The 22,600-nt window shown below is 36.4% G+C and overlaps 1 protein-coding gene across 3 annotated transcripts; it reads right to left on the bottom strand.

Moving 5' to 3' along the window:
* Positions 1-97: 97 nt before the first annotated feature.
* On the bottom strand, positions 98-18,362 carry pfkmb (phosphofructokinase, muscle b). 3 transcript variants are annotated; one of them, XM_079627688.1, is made up of 26 exons: positions 18,127-18,362; positions 17,818-17,860; positions 16,733-16,783; positions 13,203-13,280; positions 12,647-12,745; positions 10,468-10,541; positions 10,145-10,222; positions 8,585-8,774; positions 6,163-6,328; positions 6,037-6,081; positions 5,322-5,430; positions 5,127-5,222; positions 4,949-5,041; positions 4,741-4,866; positions 3,950-4,014; positions 3,800-3,863; positions 3,514-3,660; positions 3,360-3,430; positions 3,172-3,259; positions 2,890-3,042; positions 2,635-2,799; positions 2,492-2,553; positions 2,231-2,342; positions 2,010-2,109; positions 1,021-1,126; positions 98-930 (listed from the first exon to the last, which is right to left on the bottom strand). In XM_079627688.1, exons 5-26 carry the CDS (start codon positions 12,729-12,731, stop codon positions 795-797), a joined length of 2,331 nt encoding a protein of 776 aa, XP_079483814.1. In that variant the 5' UTR covers positions 12,732-12,745; positions 13,203-13,280; positions 16,733-16,783; positions 17,818-17,860; positions 18,127-18,362; the 3' UTR covers positions 98-794. The 3 variants fall into 3 exon arrangements, with proteins under 3 accessions (XP_079483814.1, XP_079483813.1, XP_079483815.1); XM_079627687.1 differs by lacking the exon at positions 18,127-18,362 and having other exon boundaries at positions 17,818-18,100; XM_079627689.1 differs by lacking the exons at positions 16,733-16,783; positions 17,818-17,860; positions 18,127-18,362 and adding an exon at positions 15,832-15,905.
* Between the last annotated feature and the right edge of the window lie 4,238 nt (positions 18,363-22,600).

The raw sequence follows: 22,600 nt of genomic DNA, 5'->3' as shown, positions 1-22,600 counted from the left end.
CTTCTATTTGAATCTCACATTTGTTCTTTTTGCTTTAGAAAACTGTAAATATATGGTACTCTAATATAAAACATAGCCTATATGAATAACAACACAGTTTTAGACAGGCATCTTTATTTCACCACCACATAAATGTTATGAGAAATGCACTCGATCAAATTGTCTCTATTCAGGATGGAAGGGAAAATATTGAGTGGTAGGATTTTAGCACTTGATGACTTCATTTTAATGATGACATTTATATTGTACAGGTTTGTGTGTGTGTGTGTGTGTGTCAAAATTTTCTCACATTTATAAATCATGTTAAATCATGTTGGTCTTTCAGAAAAAAAATTAACAAGTAGAAAAAGCACTGAAAATATGCAATGTCATAAATTGTATTTCTCTTGCAATGTTGCCATGTTGATATTAATGTGACTGTACAAATATTACTTTTCTGTGTTCAGTGAAATCATCGAAAATTAAATCTACAGGTTTAATTTAGTCTGGCAGTTTTATTTATTTAGAAACAATACACAATAGTTTTTTTTTAACAATAGTACATTTAGGCCAGATAGGCCTAATGGTGAAATGGTAAAAATACAGCTGAGAGTTAAAATATGTGGGTTTTGTACTTCAAGGGATAGTTCACCCAAAACTGGAAATTCTGTCATTATTTAGTCACTCATGTAACCCATATTTCTTTTTGTGTTTACATGGTTTTGGAAGAACATTAGGGTGATCAGCTGATTCTTCTTTTATACTAAGATTTTTTATTTTATTTTTTATCCCACTGTAATTCAGCGTGCGTGTGTCTAGACTCCTCCTCTCTTCTTAATAACATGCTCCATCGTAGCGGTCTCTGAGGTGTCCAAAGTGATCTTGTATTTGGCCAGAATCTTGAGAATGGGCCTAAGCTTCAGCCACCACTGAGTCTTCGGTATACGATGTCTGGAACAGAAACGGGTGGGATTCACTCAGTGAATGACAATATGTGCGAAGCAATGAAACAACAGTAAAAATTAATCGGGGATCACTCACACAAAGTCAGTGTCCTCTTTGAGATCAGAGAGAGGCTGGAAGATCATGGCTCTCTTCCTCATTCCCAGAACACAGGCAGAGTCTGGTGTGTTAGCAAAGATACGGCCTGTTCATACAAGAGTGAAAGATGTTTATGGAAAGACAGAAAGATACAGTCAGGTTCATACGGATTTATGTAAGGCACTTTCAATGAATACAGTACACTTTGGTGTTATTATGATGAATTATTACATGTTACATACAATATTATGTAAGATACAATTAACCTAGCATTAAAAGTAGCTCATTTGAAACATTAACCCCCGGTTAGAAAAGGCTTAAGACTATAAAATGCATGTTTGAGCTGTTTTAACTGAAAGGAACTTGCACTGACTTATCTTAAAATATGTCACTTTCATTAGCTATAGTATATTTCCATGCAAAGCTGTGAATTTAACATGTGCAAAATTGTCATGCATTCTGCATCTTGGCTATACCTAGTAGATACACCAAGTATATGGATCTCTGGACGGAACTCATATGACTTTTTTTTGTTGCGCATCGCCGGATTTAATTGGTAAATGTGTTTCCATCTTAGTTTATGTCCATGTCTACCTATCTGATAAAAAAATTATCGACCTCAATTCAAAGCATACATTTTTAAATGCACATTTTTAGAATTGCTGCACATCTTGGTGGAGTTTTCTTTCTCTTACGATTTCCCAAAATTCGCATAAAAATAGGTTGGAAACATAGCTACTGATATTCATGCAGTAAAACATGTTATATGTAATTATTCGTATTATTTATTAATTTAAATGTTTATTATTTTAATTATTATAAAATTGTAATTATTAGTAGTAGTATGTAACCGTGTGAGTGTGTGTTTGAGTGTGTAAAACTTCTGTCACTATTTTGTAACCCATTCATGGAAAGTGCTGTAAATGTAAACACAATTCAAAACCATTAAGTCTCCTATCATCCAGCCATTTAAATTATTGTTCACTCACCATGTCTGTAACACTCCTTCAGTTTATCAGTCAACCACAACACTGCTTTAGCACCCATCTTTGTGCCAAAGTTCCTGTCAAACGGTGTAGGCGTTCCACCCTGAAAATACCATGAGAAAAGTTAGCAATTGAGCCCAGAGATGATGACAATGAATCTCAGCAATAATGTTCAAAGACACAGGCCAAAACCCAAGAATACTATCAATATTGTACACACAGACCTGCTGCATGTGGCCAAGCACATTCTTACGGCAGTCAAAAACTCCTTTGCCCTCTTCTGAGTACAAGTTGAAGATAAAATCTGTAGTGTAGTTAGCATTACATTTCTCATTCCTGAGGGAAAACAGTTTGATGTTATTAGAGTGCTGGCACAAGAATTACATAAGACTGGAGTCATTTGTCTAGATTATCGCAGAAGTTGACCGAATGAGAAAGATAGAGCGACAAGATCCAGAAACAGATTGTGTGACAAAATGTCCAACCTGAGGATGAGGCCTCTTTTCACTGTGGTCTTCATCTTCTCCAATAAGTGCTCCACATTTGTCTATTTCTCAACCAGAAATTTAAGTTAAAAACAAACAAAATGACATATATCTATCCAATCACCCATCCAAACATGCCTCACCTCCAGGTCGTGAATGGCAAATGGATCTTCGTAGATATAAGCAGCATCAGCCCCCGCAGCCAGTCCTGCCATGGTAGCCAGATATCCACAAAATCCCCCCATTGTTTCAATGATGAAAACCCGGCGCTTTGTTCCAGCGGCGGACTGCTTGATCCTATCGCATGTCTTAAAAGACACAAAACAGACGATTAAACAGATAGTTGGGGACATGTCTGAATTGTACATTATACAATTTTATAGTGTGTGGTTTCTCACAGTCGTGATAGTATTGAGAGCAGTATCAGCACCGATACTGAAGTCTGATCCAGGAACATTATTAGACACAGTAGCAGGAATAACAACCAGGGGAATACACAACTCCTCATATTTTTCTCTGGCAGTCACTAATTCCAAACCTCCAACAAAGGCCTAAACAGAAAGGGGGAGCGAGAGAGTGTGTAAAAATTAAACAACAAGGTGAGGTAGTTGCCGGTGGACAAATAAAAGGATTTCAAATATTTTATTTCATATTGGCAGTAGTATTTGAGCTTTCCACACCTCAAATCCTCCAATGATAACTAGGGCATGAATGTTAAACTTGGCTATATTCAGACTGATATCTTCAATCATACTAGCCGGCAGTGACCTACAGGGAGAGAAGGACAAAGAAAGAGATACACAAATAACACACACTATATACACAAGTTTGGGGCAAGTAAGATTTCTTATTTGATAAAAAAACATACCTCTTGGTTCCTAAATCAGAACCGCCTTTGCCTGTCCAGCCTCCCACATAGCCCCAATCTATTGGTTCAATCTGCAGGAGACAGAGTTTAAATCAAAGAGAAGACATTTCTTCATATGGACTCATGGATTCCTCATGTATGTTAAATACTTTACAGTTCCGTGTGCAAGTCCCTCGAAGCCGTCATGTACTGCTAGCATGTTGTGTCCTTGAATGATACCGATTCTGACTGCTGAACGGACTGCTGCGTTCATTCCTGCACACGGAGCTCCCACGTTCAGTATAGCTATGTTTATATTACTCTAAAGAAGGAGAGAAAGATGGAAAGAGGAAGATGATGAAAATTGAAAATATATAGAAGAGAAATTCATACATATCTTGAGTAAACTCTAACAAATGGGATAAAATGAACGATTAAATGATTCATATCTTGTTACGCACCTTCACATCTGGGGCAGTCACATGGGCCAAGAGTTTATATGTGTTCCAATTGTTCTCAAAACTCCTGCAGAAGAGAAACAGCAAATCAGTCACAGGTTTAGTTTGTTACAGAAAGAAAGAAAGACAGATAAAGAAGGATAAAGAACTCACTTTCCCCTGAGTTTAACAGCTTCCTCAAACCTGCCCTCTGCCATAGCTTTGGTCACTTCTTTTGTCTAAAAAAAGAACAAGATGTATTACAAATTAAATCGCGTAATTAGGGTACAAATCAACAAACCAAACATCTGCATCAAATTGACTACAATAAAATAAAATACATAATAATAATATATTAAATGTTCTATAAAATGACACTACCACTCAAAAGTTTGGGGTCAGTACGATTTTTTTAAAATAAATAAATTATTTTATTCAGTAAAGGTTCATTAAATTCATCACACCGTAAAGACTCTTATATTGTCTCAAAATGTTCCATTTCAAATAAATGCTGTTCTTTTCAACTTTCTATTCATTAAAGAATAGAATAACATTGATGATAATAATAATGAATATTTATTGAGCACCAAATCAGCATATTAGAATGATTTCTGAAGGATCATGTGACACTGAAGACTGGAGTAATGATGCTGAAAATTCAGCTTTGCCATCACAGGAATAAATACAAAATGTAAAAATATTAAAATAGAAAACAGTTATTTTAAATTGTACTAACATTTCACAATATTACTGTTTTTAATGTATTTTTGAACAAATATATGCAGCCTGGGTGAGCATAAGAGGTTTTTATCTAAAACATCTAACATGAACGATCCAAACAACCTGTTCATCTGGTTGGGGAAAACAGCAGTTATTTTGATTTGATTTGAACTACCGCATTAAAACACATCAAACATAAAATAATAATGCGGCTTGGAAGTCAGGATGTGTCTATGCCTGCTCACCACTTGCACACACTCCATGAGGGGCAGTCGAACAGCCATGTTTCCAGACAGACTGACCACACATGCAGGGGTGTCAGGAGTGGCCTCTAGCAATGCCATCACAGCCTCCACCCCCATCCTACTTCCCTGCGAACAGGACAGAGCATGTTACATATGCATCAAATAAACAAAAAATCCTGTCAGACCACAATCTGAAATCTGATCATACCAAGATTCTGTCAAAGGCTGAAGGTGTTCCTCCTCTCTGCACATGACCCAGAATAGTGGCACGTGTGTCAAAGCCAAGCTTTTTAGTGACCAGCTAAACAAACACAAACATGCACAAAGAATTAGTCATGATAAAAAAAATCACTATGATCATATTTTATGTGACAGTTTGGGCTTACGTTCTTGATAAAGTCACTGGTGATGGGTTTGCCGTGGAGATCCAAAGCACCTTCTGCCACAATTATGACATTCAAACGATGACCAATGCTTCTTTGCTGCACAGTTAAGACAGTATAATTATATTGGACAGAATATAATGATGATGATGTTGACTATGATGATAAGTATGGCATTATAATGTGTATAGATGTTACATAGGTAAGTCTCCTGCATAGATGGTCCTCCCATCCTTCATCTGGAGGCATCTCAGGAATAAACACCCAGTCAGCACCACACGACAGGGCAGTGACTAAGGCCAAATACCTATATTTAAATTACACATAAAAAAAATACATACACTCTTGGTTACACATTGTCATAACCAGGAATATGATAGTTAACTGGAGCTAAAACTATTTGCATGCACGTTTTAATAAATGCTATACTTTCCTAATTTAACTAAGGCCTAGTCCTTGCTTAGTCTAAGCCCTGTCTGTTAAACCAAGCCATAATATATTAATGTATAATTTTATTTTAGCTAGTTTCCAAAGCAACATTAGTCATTTTTAATGTCACATAAAGTCATCTTTATGTGATAAAGTAACTAAAGTTAAAACTGAAATAAAGAAAAAAAACTATACAGAAATAAGCACCGGTAATAAAAAGTAATAAATACAATACAAAATTAATGTAAAAAAATACAAAAATAAAAATTTATTCAAAATATTACAAAAATACTGTAATAGTATCTCAATGATACTAAAATAACACTGGTGGTAACCTTGTGCATAACAATACTACTGCAATTGGTTTATGATCAATAATCAAGTCAAACACTGATTGGCCTAAGATATGGATTTCTTTTAGAACAGATAATATAGTAACATGCAACAACAGAATAACATATCATGCATCCATAATACAACATACCCACAATGCCTCCCCATCACTTCCAGAATAAAGGCTCTTTGATGACTGTAAAGACAAATCAATGTGTTGTCAGGCTCAGAATGCAACTGTGTAGTACCATATGTACATGTGTGTGTATGCATTTACCTCTGAGCTGTTGTTGTGATGGCATCCACTACTTCCATGATTCTGTGCAGAGCTGAATCGGTGCCAATGGTCATGTCTGTGCCACAGAAATCATTGTCTATGGATCCAACCATCCCAACGATGTTCAGGTGAGATGAACGTTTAGCCTCCTCTGCTGTGATCTTTCCTACAGTATGAGCACAGACAGACAGGCATGTGTTTTATGTGTATCTTTCTAATAACTGACACATTGAATCTTCTCATCAGTCTCCCTATTTATATAAAGTTACAGTGTCTTACTTTCTGCAAAATATTATGTAGGCCTACATATTTAATAGTTACAAAGCCAAAACATATTCTTAAAGATCACCATATACAATACTGTTCAAGAGTTTGGGGTCTGTGAATTTTTTTGTCTCTTGTGCTCACCAAGGCAGCATTTATGTCATAAATACAGTAAAAACTGTAATATTGTAAAATATTATTACAATTTAAATGAACTGTTTTTTATTTGAATACATTTGAATATGTAATTTATTCATGAGATGGCAAAGCTGATTGTTCGTTCCATTACTCCAGCCTTCAGTGTCACATGATCCTTCAGAAATCATTGTAATATGCTGAGTTGGTGCTCAAGAAACATTTCTTATTATTATCAATTGTTATTATCAAAATTGCTGCTTAATATTTTTGTGTAAACTGCGATACATTTTTTTCAGGATTCTTAAAAAATTCTTCAAAAGAACAGCATTTATTTGAATTTTAAAAAAGATGTGTTTTATGCCATGTCCTTGCTGAATTGGCTGGATGTATTGGATGGATGGGGACATAAAAAAAAGTTTTAAGACCGCTAGGGCTGCAACAACGAATCGATAAAATCGATAAAAATCGATTATTAAAATAGTTGGCAACGAATTTCATTATCGATTCGTTGTGTCGCGCGACACGGAGATGTAAAAAAATAATTGTGCGTATATTCTGTGCTATTGTTAAGCCCCACAAAAGGGACAAAAACATTATAAAGCATCATAAAGTTGTCGTGCACTATATGATAAGTGCTCTGAAGCCATTATATAATATAATGTGAGATAGAAATTTATATTTAAGTGATTAAATTCAAGATCACGTACACTTTTCCCTCCGCTGCGGCTGTCAGTCATTCTCCATTCAGCATCAAACAGCGCGTCGCGTTCGGTTACGAGTCAACACGATGAACAACTCTCTCCAAGATGAGTCAATGTTACTATAATTATACTTGATCTGTAGATAAAGGTCTATGGTTTTGCATTAAACAACTTTATCTTGCTGGACTTTATTGCTGCATCATGTTACTTTCTACCGGGTTTCTCTCAACACTGGAGTAGAGTCAGAGCACTAACTGTTCTTCACGCGCACAGTAACTGACATTTAAAACTGTTAAAAGAAAATGCTCAATAAACTATTGCATAGATAGATACTGTATAATACACTACGCATCAATAGCCTATGTCTTTCCTTTGTGATTTGAACTTTTCAATCCGGACTCGAAGCGCTGCGTGCTGTGACTCGTGTTGCTTCAAGCGCATCATTCTGCGCTCGCGATGCGCATAAGCGCTGTGTGCCGCACTGTATTGGGGCCTTTCATATCATAATACAGCGACGCAATGAACGATTATTAATAGCCTTTCTAGTTCTGTACTATCCATCATGTTGCTGCCTCATTAAACCGATGTGCTATACATTTAAAACATGTCTCAATTTTATAGTAGCCTAGGCTATAAAATAATTAATCTTTTTGATTTTTGTTATCTTGTTTTTCATGAATGTATTTTACAACAATACAAAGAGCAATGTGTAACGTTTTACCAAATTTAGTGTTACACTTATTCTAATATTTGTTCCTCACTAAATGTTTTTTCATGTTCAGATTTAATACAATTATTGTGCACTTGTGATTTTTCTAGACTAAATTGTATGCTTAATTATCCACTATTCTAGTTTATAATAGCATTTATGGTCTTTTTTTTTTAATGAAGTTGTCTGTATTAAGTAGATTGTGTTTAACACACAAAATAGTGATTATCAGTTCAACACACATAGTTATAGAAATTCTACTTGATTTAAAAAAAAACTGCCCTGGTATCGGATTGGTATCGGTCGATACTCAGAATTTTTTGTATCGGATCGGATCGGTTCTGAAAAAATGGTATCGGTGCATCCCTATCAAGGAGCGACCTGTTTGTGCACTTTCTGAAGATTTTTTTGCACTGTGAATTTGCACTGTCAGTTCTGTTTTTGAATAAAGGGTTGGGAATGAATGCTTTTTTAAATTATTATTTTATCCGATTAATCGATTAATCGAAAAAATAATCGACAGATTAATCGATTATTAAAATAATCGTTAGTTGCAGCCCTACCGCTGATGTAACAGACCGACAAGGATTACCGGATGGTGTAGTCCTACCTGCTTTCAGCAAGATTTGGAGCAGTTCACTCCACTCATTACGGAACTCGTTGGCGCCAGTCAGGCTGCCATCTCCACCAATTACACACAGATTAGTGATGCCCAACTTCACCAGGTTGCATGCTGCTTTAGCTCTACCCTCCTTAGCGCGGAAGTCCTGACAGCGGGCACTGCCTATGACTGTGCCCCCCTGACAAAACAGACAGAGGTAAATAAGAAAAACAATCGAAAATACAGACACTTCAGCAAAAATGCCAAATATTAACATGACCTGAGATGTTGGCAGAGGAATATACTAAAGTGCTGTGGATGGTTATTGACTACATAATGTGCAGGATGCCAAGTCAAGGTTTGGCTGGATAGAAGGGTTTGAAACTCCCTGCGGTCTCGTGGTGCCATCAGCCAATCAGTATTGTCATAATGTAATTTGTCTATGGCTCATGCCATTACTCACATGGTAATTTGTAGTGTGGGCAGTATAATATGTGTGTCTATGTAATATTACCCTAAGTCTCAAAAGCAGAAATCTCTAGATGAACTCTGGCATTTTGTGCTAGATCAAAGTGGTTTTAGCCTACCATGCAATATGATCTCATACATGCATACAGAAATAACCTGATGCACTCACCCTTTAGTTTCAGTTATGGTTTGATTGTGTTGATGTGAGCACAAGAGTCAACTGAATGAGTGTAAATGTGTGTTGAGCAAGAGCGTTTCTAGCCTTTCATAAGTACTGGGGCACAGGACCCCATCAAAAAGCATCCCCATATTTTATTACTTTTTTTAAACTGTTTTGGATACATGGATACAAATTTTACCTGCAATACAGAGTGTGCTGCTTGTTCACAAACGGCACGTGCAATAAAGAGCAGCTTCATTGCTGACACACACATGTAAGTTTTGTGTCATAAAAATGGACTGTAGCTAAATATCACCTCATCCGGTGCTGGTTTTGTTTTACCACTGCAAGTTTGTAAATGAACTGTTTTTACATTTTACATGAATTTACATTTATGGTTACACTTTTATCCAAAGCAACTTACATTGCATTGAAGGTATCCACCTTATTTTTAACATAAGAGTGGAAGTGGCCATTTGTAAATTGAATGTGTCTGGCTTTCGTTGTCATCCACTTCCAGTTACTTTTTAGCTACGTATATACAGAACAGCTTGTTATGCTGCTTTATATTGCAAACTGATATATTTCACCATTTTATTTTAATACATAGTCGTAATTATAAACACACTGGTTTGCAGCGCAAATAGTTTTACCAATTACTGCACTTTGTTCTAGTTACCTATAGCGGCTAATGAAGTCTCGCTCATTCACAGAAAATAGCTTACTTCCGAGTTGCTAAATAAGGTGGATACAATTTATCAGTGGATGCATTCCCTGGGGATTGAACCCATGACCTTGGCATTACTAGTGCCATGCTTTACAGTTTGAGCTGTAGAACACTGTTTGAATGAATCAAACTGAATCGCAAACTATTTCAGACCTATTTGACCACAGATGATATGATTGCCAAAATATTACCAGTGAAAAGATTAATAAATTACCAGCTGCAGCATCATTGACACGCTCTCCCAAGTTGCTTGTCGGATGTTATCGCCTCCATCGACTAGGCCCTGATAACCCTAGACGCACACAGAAATTGGAGGATGCATAATTGAATGCACACACATGTTAAATAATGCATAGACTTTAAAAAGATTGAGTGGACTTAGAATTGAGCCAGAGCTGAGTGAATTGGAAAGTGAATTTCTCCTGCATAAGTGAATAACAGTGAATTAGAATTACAAATTCTCAATTTTTGTGTGCAGCGCATGCCAATCTTTCACTTTTAATTCTTTATTCCTTTTGTGAGTTTAGATGTACAAACCTCATGCACAAAATAGACTTTCGCACCGGTGTAGATCCCAACTCTCACTGTGGCTCGGACAGCAGCATTCATGCCTGAGATATAATAATTAATGAATCATAATTACTGCACATATTTTATAGTGTTTTGATTTGCTAGACATTTATATACAGAAGTAAAGGTCTAAGGTTTTCTTTAATTTGTCAAAAGCTTTAGATTTAATTAAGTTTTGGTGACTGTTCGTGAAACATATCCAGCTAACCACTAATTAACTGGAAACTGTTTTTGGTTTTATTCCAAACCTGTTATCTTATCATCTGGTCACACAAACACACATGGTGGTTAAGTCCCATTGAAAAGGGCAATCTAAGTAGCTCAAGTTTCATTAAGATTGAACCAGAGAGGACAACAGGCAAGCTTCATTACACAACTCTCCAAAGCAACCACATTTCCCCAAAGGTCACCGGCTAAATATAACACCCTCCAGACAGAGAGAGAGACAGAGAGATCATGGGGAGGAATTGAGTGAGAGGGAGAGGGAACGATGGGACAGCCATAGTTAAGGTTCTTCTAGGACTAGTTGACATTACACAGTTATTTGACTTATTCTGCAGCTGGTACCAGATAAGGTTAAAGGCCAGTTCTTTTTCCTACCGCTAAAGGTTGGATAAAAGGTCAGTGTGAAAGCTTTAGCACCTCTCATGACCTCTCTGATATATGATTCCTGTTGCTCATTCAACATGGCTGATATAGTAAATGAGGGGTTGGTAGTTCAATCAGGTAATCAAGGATCCAACACAACCATTTTAAATTATCATCTATCAAGTTATGCCCAAATTCAATACCACACACATTGGACTTTATACCTTGCATTTTAATGCAAAAGAGGAGGAAACTGCATATCACTCTTGATTTTGTAGTTGAAAAAACCTTCCTACATGGAGTTATCGTTCCTCCAAATCTGTAAATGATGTCATCATTTGCTCACTCTCATGTCATTCCAAACCCCCTATTCTTGCATTTCATGAAACACAGGAGATGTTTAGCAGAATGTCCTTGCTGCTCTTTTCCATATAACAAAAGTGGATGATGATTTATATAGTTGAAATCTATGCACCAACACATGGAAGTTGCACACATTTTAAATGCACAGAAACATAAACAAGGTTTGTATCATGAAAATGTTCACGTGTAATTTTATAGTGTTTCACGGTATAAACGTCTCCTTTAGTGTTCCATTGAACAAAAATACATAGGTTTTGAATGACAAGTTGCAGAAAAATTATCAAATATTTTTTATTTTTAAAAACTAATGCTAGGTGAAGCTAAAATAAATACTATTATGTGTTCATATAAATTGTAACCTAAAATCTTGATTTATGTTGAATATACTCATCATTAAGGTAAAGGGCATGTTATGCTCAACTGCCCAAAAACATCTACAATAATGTTCAAAAGTTTGGGGTCTGTATGAGTTTTCTCATAAGAAATTAATACTTTACTGTCCCTTTTGATCAATTTAATGTGTCCCTGCTGAATTAAAGACATTTATGATGTTACAAACAAATGTTGCTTTTGAGCTTTACATTCATCACAGAATAATATAAAGAAATACAACTGGTTTTTGTTTAACTAATAATAAGAAATGTTTCCCGAGCAGCAAATCAGCATATACTGTAAGAATGATTTCTGAAGGATCATGTGACACTGAAGACTGGAGTAATGATGATGAAAATTCAGATATCATCACAGGAATAAATTTAATTTTAAAATATATATTTAAATAGACACCAGTTATTTTAAATTTGTAATAACTTTTCACAATATTACTGTTTTTGAATCAAATAAATGCAGCCTTGGTGAGCATAAGATAATTTATAAGCATACTGACCCCAAAGCTTTGAATGTTAGTACACAGAAACTTAATGACCAAATCATCTATTAATACAAGACCAATGGCAGATTATGGGCTTTGTTGTATAAAGTTCCCACAGCATAAAAATATGGAGAAGTTATGTTTTAAAGCACTGTTAGATTCAGTAAGTGAGAACTTAAAAAAAAAAAAAATCTGTGACAACTGCTTAAAGTTGGACCCCAAAACTGTTTAAAGAGCCAAAGGATTCAGCAAACTTGTTCTGTATCTACACCCATGGAGTTAGACTCCATAAATGCCTGTACACACAAATACACACTTCCTCACCCTGTGCATCTCCTCCAGAGGTGAGGACAGCGATGGCCCTTCCAACACCCATCTTTGTGGGGTCCACGGGTGCTGAACGCTGCATTTTGACAAGATGGCCTGAAGACGACAAGAGAAATTTTGAAGTGAACTGTCAATCTTTCTCTCGCTATCAGACCACTCTCTTCCCGACTGACTGAATGGGAGCGTGACAGCAGTATAAACACCCTCCACCCTGGCATGCAGTGTCACACACAGTATCCTCCCCCGTCATAACTAAATTTAAAATTATCTGCTGCATCACGTGCTTCTAGTGTTCTGATTAAAACACACATACAAACTGCGTTTACGGTCACTTTAATCCCATACCATGTGATCTTTATGCAGAAATACAATAAGATACAAACACAAAACACTTACACAGAGGAACAAAAGTGCACACACATGGTTGGACAAGCGTACACCAACATACAGCAACATGACCTTTACGCTATCTTTTCCTATAGGTCATACTGTGAATATGCAGTGCAAAAATACTCTCTCCCACACACACACGCAGTCACACACACACACTTACAGCTATTGTGTAAGGTGGTAGAGCAGTTGAGATCTCCCAGGTTTCCATCGAAATACTTTGTAGATGTGGGCTTTCCATCTGTAACAAAATTATTGAAAAAAAAAAGATAAATCTGACATGACAAAATTTTAGCACACATCCATGTGATCTTTTAGAGAAAACACTCAATGGTATGAACACAATATCATGACCATATGGTGAGGAGGTGTGTGTATGTTTGTTTATGAGAGTGAAACAGCTTCTCGAACAAGAAAAAATTATACTTGATTTTGTCTATCGCAAATTGATTGGATCGTTGTGGTTTGCTATTGCTGTGATCTCATATGAGGGACACTTTGTCTCACCTTCGCATCAGTAAACATCATCATGGAAAAAAAATAATGATGTGCACGGATAAATCATTTATTTAAAAAAATTAAAATACTGCAATATTCTATTAAAATATTAGGAATCGTCCATTGGTGACTTTAACAAATATTAATTTTGTGGTGGGGCAGTAAAGATGTTGACAAGGCAAGTATTTCTCCATTTAGAAAAAAAGAAGACTTTTAGTCACCAAGATTAGTACCCTAAAGTGATTATAGTAGAGCCCGGATTAAACTCTATGACTCTAACATGCAACAGCTGCTGGGTGTTGGTCAACGTTGGTGTTAGGTGCAGCGTCCAGACTCCAGTATGTTGCTGTCTACTGGTCGAATGCTGTTGTGTTTGGTTACACCCAGCCGGTCATGTCTCAGTTAGTTACTACGGGTTAAAGAAGCGGACCACTATGAACCTTCCAATCCTGTTTTGCGATTTAAACAAGTTATTTACAGTGCTGAGTTAAACCTCCTTAACACCAGATAATTCTCTTTAGCAACATTAAATGTAGTGTGATCTGGGGCCAGTTGCATAAACTTAGCGTCTTTCTTAAGACTGTGTCTTAAAAACTAATTTGACCAACTAGCAGTTATACAACAGGTAATTACTCTTACTTTTTCAGATTCAGATAATATTAGACCAAACTACCTTTTTATGTAACTGAGCTCAAAAAAGTTAAGACCAATCGTGAAGAAAAAATTATGTTACTAACTTCCAAAATAGTCTCTTCTAGACTAGCCACAGAATAATCACAAAAGAATATAAAAACTAATATTGACATTTAATGTAAGTTAGTTTATTAATGTTAAAAATGTACTAAATCTAGTCACCTTAGTTATCATGTAAAGAAGAATGGTAGTTGAACCCAAAATCTATAAAGCAGAATGGACTACACAGAAGGGTGTGACTTAAAGGGGTCATGACATGAGAACTCAAAATCCTCCTTATTATAAACAAAGCATTTATTTAATCAAGCTACAAAAATGGCCTGTTTTGATATTGCGGGATCTGTGACGTCACACAGGCAAATGCATTTGAATATGACTGCTTCCAGAGCAAGACATCAATGAATAGTTATTCATCATCGCACCATAGGCCCAGCCTACTGACATTCAGTCGCTTAAAGCTTGTTTTTTCTTGCTGCACGAGGTGTGGGCATTTATATACTGTCTATGGGTGTGGGCGGCATTCATTTCACATGGCGGTGTGTACGTCTTTTTTTGTAACTTTGCGCATGGCTCCGCTTTCATAGATGCACGACTTCGAACTGATGCTCGCCGAGCAGATACGTCTACCATCAGGCACCCAGTTTGCGCTTGTCCAATTTAATTGCTTACATTTACAAAATAAGCCTTCAATAGGAGAAATAAGCCCTTTTAATGAAAATAAAGTTTTAATAAAAAAATTCATGAAATTAAATAAAAATATTGAATGAAATTAGAACATATTTAAGAGATTGTTGCTTAATTTGTTTGATAGTTTTTTTCTCATATCCATATATTTTGTTCTAATGTCAGGAGTAATAATCTCAAGGTTTACTGGATTTTACACGATTATTTGATTCTTTTGTAGCGTTGGTTTGGTGAAGTGTAATGAAAAACAAACGTGTGTCCCTTACTTCTTATCACCGCTGCTTCCTGAATCCTGATGGTTTAGAAAACAATTACTCAGAGTCGCCCCCTGTCGTTTCAAAGAATAGTACAACGGCGAGCACGTCAAGGGAAGGGGGAGCACGCGCAGTCGGGGGAGCACGCGCAGTCAGCGGAGCCAGGCGAAAGTATAAACAATGGCTTAACCGCTGAGTTTTATTCGTTTGTTCAGAGCATTTGACTGCAGATTCTTTTGTAAACGAGGCACTGTATAATGAAGAGTTCACAAATAAACTTTTGCTGAAAGAAGAAGGACCGGACAGCAGCTGCATCACAAACAGTAAGTAATGATTTCATAATGATGATTAACGTTACTCTGTAAATTACGGATATACAAGTGTGGGGAATAGAGTGGTCGTCACTTTGTAGTTAGAATCACACTGGTTCCCTCGACAAAAGTTTATGATACTTACTCATTTTGTCCATCAAGATAATTTTCACAGATGAACACAACTTTAATGAATTTTGAAGGCTAAATGCAGTCACCAAAAGTAAAAAGCTAAAGGTACCACGGTTCCACGACTTCAATCACCACCACTACGCTTCCGACAACTCTTTTAGTTTTTATATTTAAAACAAAATTCTGAGAAAGTGAGTTAGAATAGGTTAAAAGAGCACACCGATGCTTAGCGAACGAGGCCGTAAAAGCGAACTGTTCGGCGTGATGACGTTTAATGGCCCCGACCGACAGCCTAGTCCCATTAGCCACTCTTTAGCAACCGCCTTTTTCATGCTTAACAAAACATGGGGTAAAAAAAAACATAGACTATTAAAGTGTACGTTTGTATTTTATGTCGTAAAATAAAACTTGAAATTGTATTTTTAGCTTGTGTTCACTACAGAAATTTTTTCAGCCATTTAAAGCTACAATCTGTAACTTTTGTGTTCAATAAAAAAAAAAAAAAATTATATAGTGTATAGGCTAACGTTACATCATGAATCCATTTTCCAAACCGTGTTTATGTCTTATCCTGGATTATTATGGTACTTGGTACACATAATAAGTGTTTGTATTTGGACTATAGACTATTTTACTTTTTAGCCCAGTACCTGCATTTCACAAACAGAGAGAAGTAGCTCCGGCTACTGAGTGGATATAACTGGGTTATTAATTCTATTTCACCTAAACTTTTGCATATGGTTAGGTCATAATGTAGCTACAGACTGTGAAGTGCCCCAATTATCCATTTGAGGATTGGAGCTTTCCAATGTTAAATGTAAAACATGTTGGATTAGAAGATTTCTTATTAGGAAATCATCTGTCATCCCAAAGCTTTTTTCAAATGGAAATTAAATTATCCTTCTCTTTCTACTATTAATTGACTGGTATTAATACGTTTCTGTTACCTAGCAAGTGGAAAGAGCTTCACTTTAAAATTCTACATAATTACTATCCCTGTAACTCTCTTCTTTCTAAGTTTAAAGGGGTGATACGGATCATTTCAGACAGAGAGTCAGAATGACCCCTTTAACTACAGTATGTCCATTGCCAAACTACTTCACTTTCCAGAAGAGCCTTACCAGCACATAGTTCGGATTTTGATTCATCCCGGCAACTCAAATTTTCCGATCCTGTAAAAAAAAAAAAAGAGAGAGTCTGTGTTACATCACTAGACCAGTAAGTGGCGACGATCCTTCTTTAGTTCAATGAGTGAGTCTTTAAATTATTAGTACTCAACAGATTCATTCTATTCAGATTTGTGTCACTTGTGATGGAAATACTATAACAACGGTAACACTTTACAATAAGGTTCATTAGTTAACTACCTTAGTTAACATGGACTAAGAATGAACAATACTTCTTCAGCATTTATTAATCTTACTTAATATTAATTCAACATTTACTAATACGTTATTAAAGTAAAAAGTTGTATTTGTTAACAATAGTTAATGCACTGTGAACTAACACGAACAATGAAGAGTTGTATTTTTATTAACTAACATTAACAAAGAGTAGTAAATGCTGTAACAAATGTATTGCTCATTGTTATTTCATGTTAGTTAATACATTAACTAATAAATATTATTGTAAAGTATACCATAACACTCATTTAAAAAAAACATAATTAAAGGCGATAAAAGAGGTAACAGCAAGTTTATTCTTTTCAAATTGGAGTCTTCTCATTTAGTTAAGCTAAGCTGTCAAGATATTGTGCCATTTCACATTATCATTCATGTTAGTGTAAAATACACTAGCTTGTATACATCAGACAGTTGTCTCACTTTCCATCTTTACTCTATAATCAAGTAAATACAGTAGCCTAATTCTGGAATCAAGCCATTGAAAAAAGTTTAATAAGCCACTCCTGTTTTATAAATATATCAGTTCCCTATGAGCAATGCTTGCTCACTGTGACATCAGAATATTAAAGTGCTGTGTCATTTGGTCATCTGCCTGCTTGACCACTGAAACATGGCATCTCGTACTCAACACAGATACGCAATTAAACACACTTATGCACAAACACATGAGTATTTTCTGATGTATGTAATATTACTAAAGTTGACTACATACACCCACAACAATGTATAGAGATAAAAGATACATAGCTTTTTTTATTTTTACACACATATGTACACAAACACACACACACTACTACGCGTACCGTAGACATGATTAGCATCAAACTGAATCTTCCTGTGCGTGCACTGCCAGATCAGCACCGCCAGTCCAATATGAGGGATCCAGTGGAACAGGAGAAAAGACAGTTGCAGAAAGCACACGAACAACTCTAACAAACAAACACTAATCTGACACACGCATACAAACGCATCCCAAATGCATACACACACCTGGCAGACACACACACAGTTGTCCCACACTGCCTCCATTCTTATCATTAGAATGAGATGGTGTGGTGGCCATGACAAGGTCTTATCAGTATTATTAGAACTGACCTCACGTTCCTACTCACGTTTTTTTCTCTCTACTTCCAGTGCGTTCTCTCCTTCTAGACACCATCTTTTTTTCTTTGGCGTTTCCCAGCATATCTCTCTCTCTAACTCTCTGGTAAATCAGCATTTGTTTGTCGTTCTGTTTTCACTGGATTTTTCTTAATCAAATGAATGAATAGTATTTTAGTTCTGGCTCAATACTTCGAAACCAGCTTGACTAACAGCAGTAGAGGCAGTCTAATACTGTAATAGGATTGCACGCAACACAGTTCACGTGTAGATGTTATTGGATCAAAGCAGGAGTTAATACAGGTAATGTTAGTGAATAGTGAATGTAAAAAAAAAAGAAATAAAGAACTTTTGACAAACTGTGATTTTAAAAGATTATGGTGGCTTGATGGCCCGGGGGCCAGTGCGAAAGAGTTTCATGCCAATTTGCTGTCACTTGACTAATCAGGCCTGTATGCGTTGTCACAATATCTTAGGTTAGTTGATCATGTGCATGTTTTTTTCTTTTTGCCTTAATTGTAAACACAAACGGTTGCTTTTGATGTACATTAATATCACTAACATTATTTGACACAAGGTAGACGCCAAGAGTGGATACAAGATCTACTTTATCCTTTTACACATGTATAAGTAAATATAGAATAAATATTTATTTTATAACATTTTAATAAATAATATAATAATAAAATAAATATTAATATTTGAACATGCATTACTATTTTAATTAATAATAATGAATTAATTAATTATTAAAATATATATATTTATTTATTTTTAGAGGGAAAAACATAAGAAATCTCTCCAAAAAAATTGTTTTTTCTGCCAGTCATCAGATAATGGGGCCTAATACAGTACAAATCTTAGCTAACCGCTCAACAGGGCCAGCAGAAAAATAAAATCCTTTATTGAGCCCTACCTTATGCCCTATCTTTATTTTATTTTTTAAAATGCAACTCAGAGTCCTTACCTTACTGAATTTTTTTATAACATTTTTGGACATTTATACTCAATTTTGACCTGAAAATAAAAAAATACTTTACTACAGGCAGGATCCATCAAATAGACTATATTAGAATAGTAACAGATTATGCTATTTTGTTTCTGAATAATCTAATTAATATTAATGAGTTAACGCTTAATTTTGCGACATCACAACCTTATTATACCAACCATATAATAAAAAAATCCTACTTTCTCTTAAAAAGATACTTTCTCTTTTGCTGTCTTAGTCTTCATTCATTAAACTGCAATACCATTTCTTACCAGTGGGTGGAAATAGATATTCACCTGCTACTTCCCACCAAAAAAGACTGCTGTTATAATAGACTGTGGTAAATGGTATACGAACATATAAGAATCTTGAAATCCATTTTTTTATTTCCCAATCTTTTTCTCTATACCTCATACTGTATTTCTAATACCTCTTCCAGCTACCTTTATTTATTTTTCATGTCTGCTATTCTCACTTGATTCATTCCCTCATATTTAATTTCTCTTTAGCCTTTTCACCATCTCTCTTTTTCTCCATTTATCTTTTCAATACATTTTTCTGTTTGTCCTCCTCCTCCACCAGCCACCTTTATTTTAGTGACTTGCCCTCTCCTAACTTCCCTTCTTTTGTGATCTTTCTCTTTACCCCCTCTTCCTGTTTTTAATTGTATGCTAAATGAAATGCTTAACTTACTCACCCTTGACATTTAAAGCACACACACTTGAGAATGCACACGCATAAACGCACTCACACTTTGTGTTGCATATCAAATGAATGTGTGTGTGTGTGTGGCCGTGTAGGAAATGGAATGGTGGCCGTTTATGTAGTCGGGCTGGGTGGGTACACAACTTTTTATAAACACTGAAACTTTGTGAACATGTGTGAACACTTGTGATGTTGGCAGTACAGAAACAAACTATAATTGTTGTTCATACTTGAGGTTCTGGGTTAGGTATTATTTTTCTACATTTTCCAATTATTATATATTTTTTCACCTGGTGGATGATAAAACAGGAGAAAAAAATACATACAGTTTTAAGAATCATCAACACACATACCTGTAGTTTACAAACAAGCCAGAAGGACTCGATCAGCTGGATCCGACATGTTTAACTCTTTCCCCGTCAGCGTTTATGAAAAAAGTTGCCAGCCACCGCCAGCATTTTTGATAATTGTCACAATGGCCCCGAGAATATTTTGTTGTATGAATATCTGAACATGTAATATATGTCCAAAGAAAGAACAGACCCTGTTCTCTTAAACAAAAACCCAGTTAGCTTAATTCATTCCTTTTTTATCTACAATTGAATATAATAATAATAATAATAATAATACATCACAGTTGTATAGCGCTTTTCTGGACACTCAAAGACGCTTCACATGGGGAATAAAACAAAACAAAACAACAAGGGGTTTAAGGAAAAGCTAGTTTGAACAGGTGGGTTTTGAGTATTGATTTGAAGTTTGGTAGTGAGTCGGAGTTTCTAATGGATGTAGGGAGTGAGTTCCAGAGGGTGGGGGCGGTGATAGCGAAGGCTCGATCCCCCAAAGTCCGGCGGTTAGTGCGGACGTTCGGAGTAAGGCGGTTGGTGCCAACTGAGCGGAGGTGACGGGTGGGTGTTCCAGGAGCTCAGTGAGGTAGGGCGGGCCCAGGTTATGGAGGGACTTATAGGTGAGGAGAAGGAATATGGGTATGTTTCATAAAAAAAAGCAACATTTTGAGCAAAAAGCTGAGAAAATGGGACTAGCCAACATTTCATTCAAACTAGGCAGTTTTGATTTATATGCTATTTAATATTGATGATGATGGTGTTATTTTACATGCATCTGCTACATATATCGTATGTTGCTGCTTCTTTTTCACCTGTGTTTTGATGAGGAGATTATCTACTCTTTCAGAAGATGTGTTATAGCGCCCCCTATAACAGCGAAAACACGGAAAGCCGGAAATTTCCGTCAATGGTGGGGAAAGAGTTAATTAAGGTTGACGCTAAAGCACTGTGACAATCAGCGTCTGGAGTGCCCGCGTGAGCCACTGGGGGGCACTCCTTCTCTAGTTTTCATTCCTCTTTATGTTTTACCCTGGACTGATTATGGTTGATTTTATGCACCTGTGTTTTATTATCTTGTTTAGCGCACCTGTCTTAAGCCTAAGTGGCCCTTTGTACCGGTGCTCAGTATTGTATGTGTCTGACTGCCTTACCTAGCGTTTTCCCAGTTCCTTAGTGTTTCCTAGTTTCTCAGTTCCTGGACTCCCTGCCTGTATCTGGTTTTCCCGTTTGCCTTCTCCCTGCATTGTCTGATTGCCGATCTGGACTGCTTACCTGGTTTTGACTTCTGCCTGTTATCTCGTACCTGTTTCTGGATCTTCCTCTCAATAAAGCCTGCATTTGGATCACCACTGTCTGTTCCATGTGCAGTTTCATGACAAGCACGGCTGTGGCCCTCCAGGAACCAAGTTTGACACCCCTGCCCAGACCTTTCAGTAAAATGTTGCACAGGGTTTTCCAGAGATGGACTGGGGCACATGTTCTCTACAAAGATGCCCGATTCCAGCAATCCAGCATAGGGCAACTATGTTAAAGGAAGATGGGTAATACGGAGACCTCATCGTGTCTGCTGTCAAGTACCTTCAAAAACATCACCGTCCACTTAGAGAGCTGGACTGAACATCTGCAATGTCTCCAGAAGGTTAGAAGAGCTTTAAAAGATGTACTGATCACCAACCCATGAAACAATGTCCAAGGTTGTCAGAAGAATGTTACATGGGAATTGGATGGGGGCTGAAAAAGCAGAAGAAAGAGGAAGAAGAGAGATTAAGAAAATACTGCCACACAGGTTTGGAAAGACAGAGGGTGAGAAAATGACTGAACTGGCTGAACTATTCCTTTAACATTGGTACTAAAAAGACAGTCAATGGTAACGCTCATGAGTCATCTCGAGGACATCACATTGATCAGAACTGGTGGAATTGTGCACAATAAATACCTCAAGTGTAGTTCACCTTCAGCGTTCAACCTTTTTTTGGAAAGGTGCTTTAAAAACAAAACCAATTAATGATACTTGCTGAGAAGGACATCACTGTGTGGTCAGATGGCTTTTTCATATTCTTCTTTCTTAGAGACATTACACACACACACACATTCATGCCACTTTGTCCATAAGGATATGTGCTAGCTTTCATGCTAACACACATACAATGTTTCCCAGTTTGACACCTAACAACTGTGTGGTAACAAGCCAAATCTATTCAATTACAGCAACATTTTTTTTTCTATCCATTTTTTCCTTTCCCATCTTTCCATTCTTTTTATCTTGCCACTAACAAGCAAGGATTTATACACCCAAGAAGATTTCTGGGGTTTTCAGTGTGGTGCTAGCCGTTACATTTTTTAAACTTCTATAAACGTTTGTTTGTACTTTTTGTTTCATGTGTACATTGTTTTTGAATGTCAAACTCAGGTGACCCAATGTACAAGCATATTTTTCTGTCT

Source organism: Phoxinus phoxinus (assembly GCF_949152265.1).
Source record: "Phoxinus phoxinus genome assembly, chromosome: 11".
NCBI lineage: Eukaryota > Metazoa > Chordata > Actinopteri > Cypriniformes > Leuciscidae > Phoxinus > Phoxinus phoxinus.
This window is presented reverse-complemented; position numbering and strand designations above follow the sequence as displayed.

Excerpts from the sequence above, each read along its gene's own strand:
- pfkmb (XM_079627687.1), bottom strand. The coding sequence starts at position 18,052 with ATGATAAGAATGGAGGCAGTGTGGGACAACTGTGTGTGTGTCTGCCAG. Across the intron at positions 10,542-12,646 it reads CTCTGGAGGAGATGCACAGG|GCATGAATGCTGCTGTCCGA; the intron begins GTGAGGAAGTGT and ends ATTATATCTCAG. Across the intron at positions 5,431-6,036 it reads GTGATGGGGAGGCATTGTGG|GTATTTGGCCTTAGTCACTG; the intron begins GTATGTTGTATT and ends ATTTAAATATAG.